This window comes from Strigops habroptila, chromosome 4 (genome assembly GCF_004027225.2).
Source record: "Strigops habroptila isolate Jane chromosome 4, bStrHab1.2.pri, whole genome shotgun sequence".
NCBI classification, from domain to species: domain Eukaryota; kingdom Metazoa; phylum Chordata; class Aves; order Psittaciformes; family Psittacidae; genus Strigops; species Strigops habroptila.
The window spans coordinates 27,478,846-27,492,056 of NC_046358.1; the positions used below are offsets into that span (position 1 = coordinate 27,478,846).

The window sequence follows — 13,211 nt, forward strand, 5'->3', positions numbered from 1 at the left end:
AGCATGTAAAGCACAGGTAGCCTGACTGCATGGGTCCACCTCTGCTTGAAAGCATGCTCTGGTGCACCAACCTGACGCTTCTTCACCTGCATTTCAGCAGTGCTTGCACCTTGTGCCATCCCACACACATAGCACAGGGCAACAGTTTGTCCTGCAATCCATTGTTGCGTGAGGTACCAGGTAAGCACCAGTCTGGCTGGGGTGTGCTGGATACCTTGGGCTCCTGAGTGCCCATTTCTGCCATTACGTCACCTATAGCAACCCTCAGCCACTTAAAACATCAGTACTACTGTTTTAAGTTTACTGGTGATGTCCCCAGAAATTGGCCCTTACTAATGGCAATGTAGATAATTAAGAAATAGTGGGTTACTTAAACAAATACACCATATAAAAGCTATTAAAATTCTGGTGTAGAGGAAGCAAAATATCTCTATGCAAAATGCTAAGATGAGATCTGGCTGCAGCATGCATCCAGCTGTCTTTTCCTTAGGCTTTTGTCTAGTATTATGTATGTGTTTAACTTTACTCATTTCAGTATGAATTCATGCAGTTTACAGAAGTTAATGAAGCATGTGAAGTATTTGCTAGAGTGAGGGGCTGGATTCCCAGCAGGAGGATCTGCAGAAATGCAGGAGGGCTCTTACAACTGTTTAAGCAAAGGCTGGGTTTGGCCATGCATCTACAGCAAAAATCAGGTGCCTCCCCAAAAAAATTGTCTTCACTGTTTACTCTGCACCATTCCTAAAGTAATAATACTTGTCTGCCCTGGTTAATGTTTTCTAGAGGACTCTTTGCTTTCATAATGCTATTTAACAGTATAAATAAGAGAGGGAACTGTAGAGTAGTCCTAGTGAAGACAGCAGGATCCTTGGAAGCTGCTGTAAGTAGTGATTAGGTTTTTTCCTATAGAGACCAAAAGTGTATCCTCTCATTGCATTCAATTGATTTTAAATCTTTCCTAAGGTTGCATCTTACATTGAAATCTGTTTTAGCAGTTGCTCCAGTAATAATGAGGTTTTTATAGGGTCAGATGAATATAAAGAATGTAGGCATCACAATTTAGGCATGGAGTTGCCTGCACTTTGCCAAGTGACTGTCAGGAGGAGAAGGAATCTAAAAGCCAGAGTGGGGTGTCTAGCTGCCTTGCAGGGAAGCAAGGTGATCTCTAGAGCCAGAAAATCCTAAGCATCTAAAAGTGGGTCTTTCCTATATATACCTACTGCTAAAGGAAATAGATTCTGCTCCATTGAAAGCCTGAGGATGGGTGCTTAGAGCTTTTTTTTTTTTTTTTTAAATGTATTGGTAATTCTTTTTAAGTAATTCTGCTGATTTTTATATTCAAGGTCTTCAAAAAATACCTTTGCTTAGGGAATTGGTTATCTAAGGTGTGCTACCCTTTTGCATGAGACAACTCCTTATTGCTCTAATCATCAGATTACAGGATCATTGAGAGGAGAGAAAATGGTGTTGTCCACATGCTCAGAGGAACAAAAATCACAGTGAGGCCAACATATGCATAGAACCAAAGACTGGGCAGTGGTCAGGCACACACTGGAAAGTAGAAACTGGGATCCTGGTCTGATCTGTTCTTGGGACTGCTACTGCTCTGTCCCACCTGACTGCCCTAACCACTGCACTGGTTCTATTTTATCCTTTTTTTATCCTGTGGCCTCAATGATGCTTCATCCCTGAGTATGTGCAGTAACTCAGGTTCAATAGCAAATATTGATGGCGGCCAGGTAGAAGAGTGAAAGCTCACATTTCCAGGTAAAGGAGGCCTAGAACTGGATGATGCCGTTCTTGCAGGATGCGGTTCCCAGGTGAGATCTCCAATACTAAGCTGTCTTACAGAAAATAGATGACACTGGGAAGAGCTCTGTGAACAGTCACATATATTTCTAAATGATAGTGTAAACTTCGTTTCTATGTTTCTGCTGCAGAAGGAATTACTTCTAATAAAATAGCTGCAGTTGTTGGATTCTCTGCAGAGTCCAATGTCCTTGGCTTGCGCTTGCAATCCTCTCCGGTCCTCAGGCACAGAGGCATCAAAACTGTGAATCACAGAAGAAGAAACTATCTATCTGATCAGTCTGGAAAATCCCCTGTGTGTGTCCAGGTGCAGAGAATGGGGAATGCAGAGAGTTTGTGGTGCTCCTGTGAGTAGGTGTTTCTGGGCCGTAGGCTTCTGAGGTCATTTTCTCACACACAGATGTGGCTATTCAAGTCTTTCTTTTGTGACTTTTGTGTGTACTTTGGGGTGATTTATTCTTTTTAATTTTTTTTTTTTTTTAATGTGGCCCTGAGTAGCGGAGATTAGTTCAGCAGACACCACTTGTGGTGATAGGACCATGTCTTGATGTGCCTGGTACCCTCACAGGGCAGCTTTCAGAAAACATATTTCTCAGGTTTCCTCATTTAGAAGCAATCAGGAGGGAAGGAGCACCATCTGGTGAGCAAACAGCTTTTCTATTTCATGCCTGCATGTGTTTCTGAGCAGCACAAATTTTCATGTTGTCTGAAATGAGATTATCAGTGAGGATCCCTTATGGGAATAGTATGGGATGACTATTCATCTCCTGGACTATTACAAGGGACTCTAAAGGTACAAAATTTTCTTCAGAATTGTCTCTCCAAATCATAGAGATAAAATTCAGCCCTAAGGTGGATAAATAAGTTGTATTCACAAAGAAGCAAGTTCTGTCAATCAGAAAACTTAATCCAGCTCATTTCCAGGACTTCTGGTGAAATTATTCTGGGTAACTTCAGCTAATCCCAGTTTTTTTCATTTTCTTTCTAGGATATACTGTGCAAAATAAGTACTGCCATTTTGGGTTGCATGGTGGGAAAGATTGTGTGATAGGGAAAAGGTAATATGTTCAACAAGTGCTATCAGCAGATCTATTACAGAAAAATTGCTTAAAGGAACACTGTCCTCCAGGTGTTGGCATGCTCTTGTGTTATTGTCTGGTTTGGTTGGAAGCTCTTCATGAAAGCAATCTTATCTTGAATACCACAAATACGTTGTCATTTTGTTACATAGACAAAGAGAAGAAAAAAGACAGAGGTAAATGGATTTCCTTCTGAGGGTATTCAACAAGTCAGCATAGATCTGGAATTAGAGTTGAAGAGCTTTTCACTGCTACTTCCACGCTTATGGACAAAGTGTTTTTCTGTAAATCATATGGGTAAAGGTCTTAAAACAGGAAGCTTCCTGCAAAATTAGCCCCTTCAGATAGGGAATTCCCTAAGGGTTTTTTAGCACAGGTTCTCAGCTCTTTGCTTTTTAATAAATTGTTGGCAAGTATGCTTGGTACAAAAATCCCTCAGTCATTAGAACCTTGTGAGAATCTGCATCTCCTGCTTCATACTGAAAGGATCTCTGTTGTCAGTTTATCACTGGGTGTTCACTTGCTAACCCAGAAGCTATAATACTATCAAATGCAATAGTAAATATGAAGTTTGAAGTAACAATCCCCAATCATACTCTAGCGTATGCAAATTCTATTATAAAAGTACCTTTATGTTTCAAAGAAGGGCCTAATAGAGTGGGCCACTTGTATCTTTAAGTCTTAAATAACAAAGACCTCTACAAACTGCAGCTGTTGAGTCTTTTATAATCTTACAACTTTAAAATCAACCATTATCAAGATTTTTATGAGAGCTGACTCATGAGTCTTGGATGTGTGTGATTGGCCAGTACTGAGTAACAGATGGATGATTCAGATTCAGATTGTATTTAATTATCTGTGAATTCAGAGCTGTAACAAAATGAAAATAATTCCATGAAAGTACATAAAGTAACCACAAAATGCAAACATGTCATAACTGTATAGAGCAAAAATACCAGGATAGGAAAAAAACCTTTCAGAACTCTGTAACCAATATTTTCCAGAGCCTTTACAGCAAAACCATGGTATATCCATTAGCCATAATTTTCAAGCCAGGTCAGTTAAATTCTATGTCTACTTTGCATTCCAAATAAATAGAAATTGGCAGTTCAATGTGTATATAGAAAAGTCCATCTATTTGCTGTGTTTTGTAATAAATATTAACTGTGATGAGATAGGGAACAGGTGGTGACTTATGTTTAAAATGAAATGTTTCATTTTTTGGTATTCATGTTATTCTTATTAAATTATGACTGCAGCTGAGTAAATAGTTCACCGTGAGTAATTTACCCAGAGGCAGCTTCTGAATCGGCCTGGGTATATTGAAATAGATTAGGCTTAGCTCTGATGCTGTTTTTTGGAAGCTGATTTCTTTTCAAAGTCTGACTACTATATTGGCTTACTGATAACAGTTTTACATAATCAGAACTGGAGCTCTTATGTTGAGTTACAAATAGCTAGATATATCAAAAGTATCATTTCAATGTCAAAATCAAGGGAGGCCAAACTATAATTTAAAAGTACTGTGCAGAGTAATTGAAGAAAACGTAGTTACCAAGAACCCTTATGGTTCTTCCATTTGTCAGTAACGCAGTAGGTGTTATTGCAAATAGGCCTGCTTCTTAGAAATACATATACCAAACATGTAAATGTTTGAATGCTTGATTATAGCTCAAAGGTTTTGGTGTTCTTATTCAGGTCTAACTGTAACCACATATTCAACAATGAATACAAATTTCTCCCTTTGATGTTATACAGAAAGCAGGACCATGAGCACAACACTTTCTGAAGACACTCTCTCAAGTTGAATCATGCCAGAGCAGAAAAGGTGCAATTGATTTAATATGTGTCTCCTAGCACAAGTTTTAGCAAATCTGGCTAATTATCTCCCCAAATCCTTTGCAACTCTCTCACCGTTTCTTTGACCTAGATTCCTCCTCAGAAATGAGGCCCACTGGAGCATTCATATCTACGTTTCCAAGGTCTCTTTGTAAGAGCTTATATGGTGCAGTGTCCACTCTGCAAAGGAATGCGGCTACCACAGCCAAGAGTAACAGGTTGATAAATGTATTGCCCTTTGACCAGTAGAGTATCTGGTAAAAATAAGGCTTTGGTTTTGTTAATGACATTGATTCCTTCTGCTATGCTGAAAATGAACCCACTCCAATGGTTTGGTTTGTCAATTAAGAGATAACACATTACTTCAGGTTCTTCTTTAAACTGTTACATCATTTTCATTCAGAAAGAACGAACTCCTATTCCTTAGAGACATAGGGCTTTATATTTGGCTTGCTACTGAAAAACAACCACTGACATTTGTCCTCTCTTGAAATAGGATGGCTTATCAATCTGACCAAAAGTTTATTTAAATATTTCCTTCACCCGTGTTTGCTTACATTCTGTCTGAACGTAGCTACTGACTGCTGTCCACTTCCATGAACTTCCTCTTTCTCCTTTTACTCACAAAACATCCAGACTTCTGTGATGCACTTCCAAGGAATCATCTTAGACCATTAGAGGCAAAAGCACAGTGGTATCAAAGCCCTCCAGTGATTAGCCATGTGTGTTTTCTGATGGGATATGCTCTGTTCTCTGGCCTGCTGAGGGTGCTGTGTATTCAGCAAATCCATGCTGAGTTTTGCCTTTGCAGGTATTTAGGGTGAGGGTGGCAGAAAGAGTTAGTCGACATTTGCCAGGAGGCCTGGGGAAATAACAAAAAAAAATTCTGGCAAGAGCTGGAGAACATGGAAGCTGAGGGCAAAAGAAAGACATAAGATTTCTTATTCAGTGGGAATGACAGAATAACTATTTCCACTTAATTAATTTACTTAGTAATAGCTTCTCCTTTTTTCCATAGGATTTTAATACAAGAAGATGAAGACCACATTCTACATAAGTTTGCTACTGGCAGGCCTAAATGCTGTTGTCCATGGTCAGCTCCCACCCAACCAACACAATGAACATGATCCAAATGAACCTAAACACCATACGCATCATTCAGGTGAAGCAATCGCTTGCCTCAAATTAGTGCCAAACAATGCTGACTTTGCATTTCAATTTTTTAAAGAGGTTATACTGGAGGTACCTCATAAGAATGTTTTTTTCTCCCCTGTAAGCATCTCCACTGCATTTGCAATGCTGGCCCTAGGGGCTAGATCAGCCACTCAGACTCAGATCCTGGAAGGACTCACCTTCAACCTTACAGAGATTCAAGAGAAAGAGATACAAGCAGGCTTCCACAACCTCATCCACATGCTGAGCCATCCCGAGAGCAGAGTCCAGCTCAACATGGTGAATGCCATCTTTCTAACAGAGAAGCTGAAACCTCTAAAAACATTTTTAGATGATGCCAAAGCTCTGTATCAGTTGGAGGCTTTTACCACTGACTTTAGCAATCCCAGGGAAGCTGAGAAGCAAATCAATGATTATGTAGAGAGGAAAACACATGGGAAAATTACTAATTTGGTCAAGGACTTGGATCCACAGACTGTAATGCTTCTAGGTAGCTTTGTTTTCTTTAAAGGTAAGTCCTTTAGGATTTGTATTCACTTCTGCATTCTTATCAACAAATGTAATGTCAGTTACCTCATTTGAAAACGGGCCTGGGGGAAATTTCTAACGTTCTTTGCTGGGCCTGAAGGGCCCCTAGTGGCATAGTGAAGAAGGTGGAGAGGTGCCAGGATCCCACTTGGCATGAGGAGGCAGCTGGGGGGCCACACAGGCTTGGTTCTCCTTGTGGCAGTCACAGGAGCTCTGCTCGAAGCCATAGCCTCCCATGCAGCATGAGCTGGCTTTCATAGATTTAGCTGTAACTCTGATTGCCCCATGTTCTTCTAATTTTCTGTGAAGGCACTGAGAAGCATGCATGACCTAATCCTTTTAATGCCTTTCTTTAAAGGTATGAGTGATTCGGTGGCCTAATTTACTACATACTCTGGTTTTGTTCCTATCAGAGTCCTTTATTAACCTACACATTAACCTACTTATATATGGAAGAAGCTAGCAATGAACAAGGGAGGACATTTTAAGGAATAAAGTAGAAACACGGTGTATTTCTGGTGTGGGTTAGATGATGTGCTCTTAAGCCTTACGTAACAGCACTCAAATATGAGATTCTACATTAATTTTATCTACAAATTGAGGATTATGATTAAAGTCAATAGAAATTAAATGCATACAGTATGTGCATATACAGATGGTGTCAGGTAAGCCCTTAAATGACAGCTTACAGAAAGGCCACTTAGATCACCTGAATAGAAAAGTAGTGATAGGTACAAAAAAATGCCTAACTCGTTCATTACTGGCATCTGAAAAATAAACTGAAATTGGAATCTAATGCACTCTTTTGACCAGGTTCTTGCCTTACTGTGATAAACATTTTAAAACATTATGTTGAAGATTTTGAATTCAACAAATGGAGGAAGAAGTGAATAGTATTCCTAGTGATAAAAAATTCAATTTATTATTGCATGGGGCATGGGATATTCAGTTGCATTCTCCTTCTCTGTAACAGGCAACTGGGAAAAGTCTTTTAAACCAGAGCATACCGAAGAAAGGGAGTTCTTTGTGGATGCTGAAACTACTGTCAAAGTCCCCATGATGCACCAGACAGGAAAATTCGACTTCTATTTTGATGAGGATCTGTCATGCACTGTGGTACGGCTTCATTATAATGGGAGTGCTACTGCATTTCTGGTTCTGCCAGCAAAAGGGAAAATGAAGCAGTTAGAACAAACTCTGGTCAAGGAAACCATCCAGGAATGGTCAGACAATCTCTTCAAGAGGTAATCTTCTGCCAGTCAGCTGCAGCAGCACCTAGATTTATAGTCTTTTTTCTTTTCTGGGGAATGCAAACATTATGAACTTGCTGATTCCGGGAAATGAATGGGTTATTTTTGGCTTGTGTTCCCTATCTGTAAAAATCTTGCAGCTGGTTGGTATTTAACTATTCTTTTGTTGATGGCTTGAGCGACTTGCTGTTCTCTCCACCAGAGCGGAGACCATCCTGATGGGTTCCCAGGAGTCCTGAACAGCAAGCCTAGATTGATGTTTCTAAAACAGTCCATTGACTGAGTGGGAAGGTGGCAATTCTAAACCAAATCTTCTGTACTGATGTTTCAGCTAATGTGCTTTACTTCTTATATGTCACTGACACACTGTGACTCAGACATATGTCTAAACCTTAAATAAACCATAACTTAAACAGTTTGTAGTAATTCATACATACGTAATATGTCCTACACAAATATCTTCCTGACAAGAACCATTGCAGCACATAGTGGCTGTTAGAACAGGCTAGTGATTAATTGTGGCTGTCCTGATTTTCTGGCATTTTGGTTTTGAAACTATAAAAATCTAATGAGGTTTTGTTAGCTCCTACCATTGGCACTGACATCAGCTAACACATTTTACAACCTTGTTTGTAAGGGTTTTGGGAAGGAGGTGATCTTAGCACCAGTAGGTGAATAACATCAAGTTAATACGTGCCTTATTTACCAAGCTGTGCCCTGATTCACAACTAACAAGGCAATGCAGTTCACACCCATGATTCTTGATGCATCATTACAGAAATGCCAGCACAGTTAATAAAAACATAATGGGTAGCAAACTGGATATGAGCTAATAACATGAGGCCTCAAATATGAAAAATAAAAATGTGTAATTCTCAGCTGCAAAATCAGGAAAATCTTTATCTAAATGAATTCTTGGTACAAGTTCCTCCAAGATCAACATAGGAATGAGTTTTGTGAGAACTAAATGGCAATTTCAGTTCTGCTATTATGCTGATGCCAGCACTAATACACTTGTTCCCATCATCTTTTAGTGTATCTAGTGTATCTAGTATCGCATAAAGGCTACAGCAGTGCAGTTTGGATCCTGTCTGTTTTGCTGTTCAACCTTGTATGACTCTGGGCGAGACAGCAAAAGACTTCAGCTACCTAAAGGGTAATCACTGTAGCATGTGACTTGAAGGCTCTGAGGATCCCTAGACAGTGCATGAAGAGAAGTTCAGCAGAAAGCATGCTAAGTAGGAGCTGCTTACAGATATCTCCCAATCAAAGGCAAACTCTACCATGGTCAAGCCATGGGAGGAAGATGATGATTAGAGGATAGGGTGTACAAAGCAGTAAGCAGCAGGGCATAGACCTTCCCTGGAGCCATGCCAAAAGACACAGTTATGCCAGATGCACTGCTTTGTTCTGAAGTGCTGGGATTTGCCACACTACTCTCCAAGCAGACTCCCTGTGCCCCACTTCAGGTCTCCAACTGCTTGAGCAACACGAGCTGCCACCTGCACACCTCATCTTCTCTGGCTGTAAAGAAGGGCTTTCATACTGTCCTCCTTTGCAGAGTGCTCTCAGATTTGCTGATGCAAAACACTAGATAGATATTACTGTTAGATGATGATGAATGATAGTGCCTGTATCACCATGAGAATATGCACCAGCAATTGAATTAGTGCTCACTTACACTCAGGGTCCAATCCCCTGGGGTTTGACATTCATGGGAAGTACACAGCTCTCCTACTATCATTACCTTGGTGAAAAATCCTTCTCATCACTTCTGTGTTTCTCTTCTGCCTAACAGGCTGCTGAGCCTCTACTTCCCCAAGTTCTCTATTTCCGGGAGCTATGAAATAACAAATATGCTTAGCAAGATGGGAATTGTGGATGTGTTCACCGACCAGGCAGATCTCTCTGGCATCACTGGCACCCCAGAGCTAAAGGTTTCTAAAGTAAGTCCGTGGCTGTTGGCCCTCTCCTTTCTTTCACGAACATGCAGGAAAACCCCTCTGTAGTAGCATCCAGAAACACCAGCTAAAAGCAGCTCCCAGATTCCCAGCTTGCCTGCAGCTGGGCTTGCCCTGGCCTCAGCCTGCAAGCTTACAAGGAGTTTAGCCCTCAGGGACAGTGGAGATTGGATTAGTTTGCTGCAAATCTGTTTTTTTCCAAGACTGGTATCAGTCAAGATTTCATGGGCAGTATCTGGAACATGAAAGGAACATCAACCCCTGGCTCCTCAAGGGGAGCTGCTAATGCTCCCAAACAAACATCCTTCATCCAATCTTTTAAACAGAGAAAAAATAGTCTGGGACTTTTTTGAGAGAGAGAGAGTTCTGTAGCTTTGTCCTGGTCCTCTTTTAAAGTAGCCATGACTACAACAACACAGCTCACATCTCTTCTGCCTCTTACTTTTCAGAGGATCCTACAAAGCAGGGCTGCCTTAAAAGGCTGTTCTCTGCCCAGAATGACTATCTGTTTTCTTTCTTCCTAGGTTGTTCATAAAGCTTCTCTGGATGTTGATGAGAGAGGTACAGAAGCAGCAGCAGCAACTGCTGCTGAAATAATGACAATGTCTCTTCCTCCAACCATTGAATTCAACCGTCCCTTCCTCATGCTGATTTTTGACAGAGATACAAATAGTACCCTCTTCATAGGAAAAATAGTTAACCCAACTATCACTAGCTGAAGCAATATGTGAACTCTACTTGTTATTACTGATTAAAGAAGATGTGAAACTGCATGGCGTGATTTATTTCCATTTGTACCAGCTTAGCATGTGGTTCTTTTGTAGCAAGAGTTTTTATTCTATGCCATTATCAAAAATTATTGATAATGACCATGATACTTGCTTAAGAGAAAGCAAGGAAAATGTTTTAATTTCAGCTGCCAAAGAATGCCTTTTTTACTTGACTAAAAGCCAAGGTAAGACCTAAGATTTGCCAGCATTCAGAGAGAGACATCTGAGTTACAATGGAAGACTCCCATTTAATATGTGGTTGTCAGCCAAATAGCAGATAAAATTATTAACACTCTTGCAAACAAAGCAGAAATGGCTGTAATTTGCCATAAGTAAGTAAACAAGAGATGGGAAGAGTTGGATCAACAATGCAGGGTCATGGGAAATTGAAGCTTCTAACGGAGACACCACTGGGGATGTGAAAAGCAGTCTTCAACAGAGAAAGAAACCTGCGTTCTCTAGCAGACACCTTTTATCATTTTTAGTATCAATCTAGCAGCAAATATTTCTGAGTTTCTTGCAGATCAAAACAGAGCAGGAGGATAAAATCTGCTCTTGAACCTGAAGATTTTCAACCACGTATTGCCAATTTGATGGACTTACATAGCCCATGTAAGTAGCTGACTTCTCACACATATATCTATCAGTGGTCAAAAGGAAGATGTAGCTAGATGGGCAGGTGAGGTATTTGAATGGCAATTACAGAAGCATACCACCAGCTGATATTTGTGGAAAACGTATAATGAGGGTCTATAAAATTGTAAATGTTGCAAGTGCTGTCCTTTTACAGCTGAAAAAGTAGGTAGTGGGCACCCACTAAGCAGATAGCCTGACCCAGGGGGTGGCAGGCACCCAGGTAGGACATAAGGCAGCTTAAGGGCTGGCTGGCTGCTTTCAACAGATCTGCCTTGGCAACAGGTACCAGGAAGAGCACAGTTGCCCCTTTCTTCTCTACAGTTGTGTTTTTGGTAGGAGGTGAAATGGTGTCATAGCACTAGGAATCACATTGCAAGGAGTCAAACAACTTGGGAAGCTAACACAACTTCAGCAAGGTCTTGTGTGTCCTCTGTGAAATTAAGAGCAAGTGTGATTTTATCAGTCTGGTGCAAAGCACTGTCCCCTTTCACAGTCAAAAGGAAAGCTCCCTTTCTTCTCTGTGTTCTTAGTAAAAAGCTCCTATTAACTCTTATACATGGTGCTTGACAGTGTTTTTTGACTAAATAGATGCAGCCTCTATATAGACAAGTGTATGAACAACTCACAGACATCGACGGCAGGACTCTCAGTGAAAAGAATGCATGTGCGCTACATCATCTTTCTGGCTTCCTCCTGCACTCACCTCCATCTGTTTTGGTGGATTTACAGCCTGACATCTCATTGATAGGGTCAGTCTAAGTGATTATTGTTCCTACTGTTAAGTGTTGCTGGAGAATGGGCATTCAGAAAAGCAATAGCAAAATCTGTAGGGATCAGAGAGCTCAGAGCTCCTTAGCTATGTGTTGAATTTCCTAGAGTCACATCAATTTGCACCAGTTGAAAAATTGGCATAATCCATTTTAGTAGAGTGATCCTCAGTCTACACGAAGAGATGAAGAAACAGGTCCCAGTTGCAGTTATCTGTGGCAGCTACAAGACTAAATATTGCTCACTCACTTGAAAACCATTTTGGAGTGGATGGAGACACATACACAGAAATACAGCATAGTATGAGGAAAATATCTCCCATGTGGTTCTGGGGGAAATTTGAAGACCAAAAGAATTCACCACATCAGCTAAATCAGTTTTTGGAGGCTATTAATCCGTATTTTGGGAAGGATACACCTTTCTTTCTTGCCTTCAGTATCTTGGTGCTCTCACAGACACATGCCTCCTTCAGAAGCAAGATGTGGGAATTTTATTTTCCTCCCATATTCCAGGAAAATGAGCCCACAGGGCCATAGGAGGTAGGCACAGAGGCAGACATGCTGCCACTCAGAACAGGCACTTCACAGCTCGTGCTTCCCCTCTCACTGCATCTCCTATATTATCTCTCTGTGTTTGTGAAATGTGTTAGAGAGGGAGAGTGAGTGAGGTGTTACCTGTGTGCCAGCCATGGGGAGGCGAGGGGTGTCTGCCATTCCCACAGGGGATATCCTGCCGATGTCAAGACCAGCGTCTGGGAGCCATCTGCCAGACTTGTTCATGAGGCAATGGCTCCTGCTGTATTGACATAGTGCTGTGATTTTTCACTGCAGGATATGCCAGCCAGTGTTGAAGAAGAGACAAGTACCACACTTAGCACAAAAGAGCAGCAGACAGCTTGCTCCCTGTCTACATCTGTGCTGCACTACACTGCTTGTTACATGGCCCATTCTCATCTCTGCCCCCATCCACCAAGTCCTACTCTCCTAATCCTGCTCTCTTTGCTGCAAGTGACACCAAACAGATTTTCCCTATTAGGCTCGCTCTTCACGTTTCTTTTTCACAGCCTCCCACTCTCCCTGCTGCAGACTAACATTTTATCCCTCCCACCCACCAGCAGCCTTTGTTTGTGCAGGAGGTGGATAGTGCTGGCTTGGCTGTGGCACCTGCTCCACCAGCAGGTTCTACTCTTCTCCTTCCCCAAAAATGGAACATGGGAGGCTCCTTGTCTCCCGCAGACCACCTTGAGGACACTCACAGGGAGAACACAGGCTGGGTGGAAAAGCAAGATTTCAGATCACTGAGCTACTCCCCATTGATGAGATGAGAAATGCGTGGATATGAATGAGTCGCAGGTGCATCTCAGGGGCAGTCAGCTACTGGGTTCATTAGCCATTGATA

General features: G+C 41.3%; 1 protein-coding gene across 4 annotated transcripts; it reads left to right on the forward strand.

The window, feature by feature from the left end:
• The first annotated feature begins 793 nt into the window (after positions 1–793).
• Positions 794–10,412, forward strand: LOC115607450 (alpha-1-antiproteinase 2-like). 4 transcript variants are annotated; one of them, XM_030484753.1, is made up of 6 exons: positions 794–880; positions 2,798–2,867; positions 5,746–6,411; positions 7,402–7,672; positions 9,477–9,624; positions 10,164–10,412. In XM_030484753.1, the coding sequence occupies exons 3-6, from the start codon at positions 5,763–5,765 to the stop codon at positions 10,356–10,358; spliced, it is 1,263 nt and encodes a 420-aa protein (XP_030340613.1). In that variant the 5' UTR covers positions 794–880; positions 2,798–2,867; positions 5,746–5,762; the 3' UTR covers positions 10,359–10,412. The 4 variants fall into 4 exon arrangements, with proteins under 4 accessions (XP_030340613.1, XP_030340614.1, XP_030340615.1 ...); XM_030484754.1 differs by lacking the exon at positions 2,798–2,867 and having other exon boundaries at positions 816–880; XM_030484755.1 differs by lacking the exons at positions 794–880; positions 2,798–2,867 and adding an exon at positions 4,054–4,073.
• Positions 10,413–13,211: the final 2,799 nt, after the last annotated feature.

Excerpts from the sequence above, each read along its gene's own strand:
- LOC115607450 (XM_030484753.1), top strand. The coding sequence starts at position 5,763 with ATGAAGACCACATTCTACATAAGTTTGCTACTGGCAGGCCTAAATGCT. Across the intron at positions 6,412-7,401 it reads TAGCTTTGTTTTCTTTAAAG|GCAACTGGGAAAAGTCTTTT; the intron begins GTAAGTCCTTTA and ends TCTCTGTAACAG. Across the intron at positions 7,673-9,476 it reads TCAGACAATCTCTTCAAGAG|GCTGCTGAGCCTCTACTTCC; the intron begins GTAATCTTCTGC and ends TCTGCCTAACAG.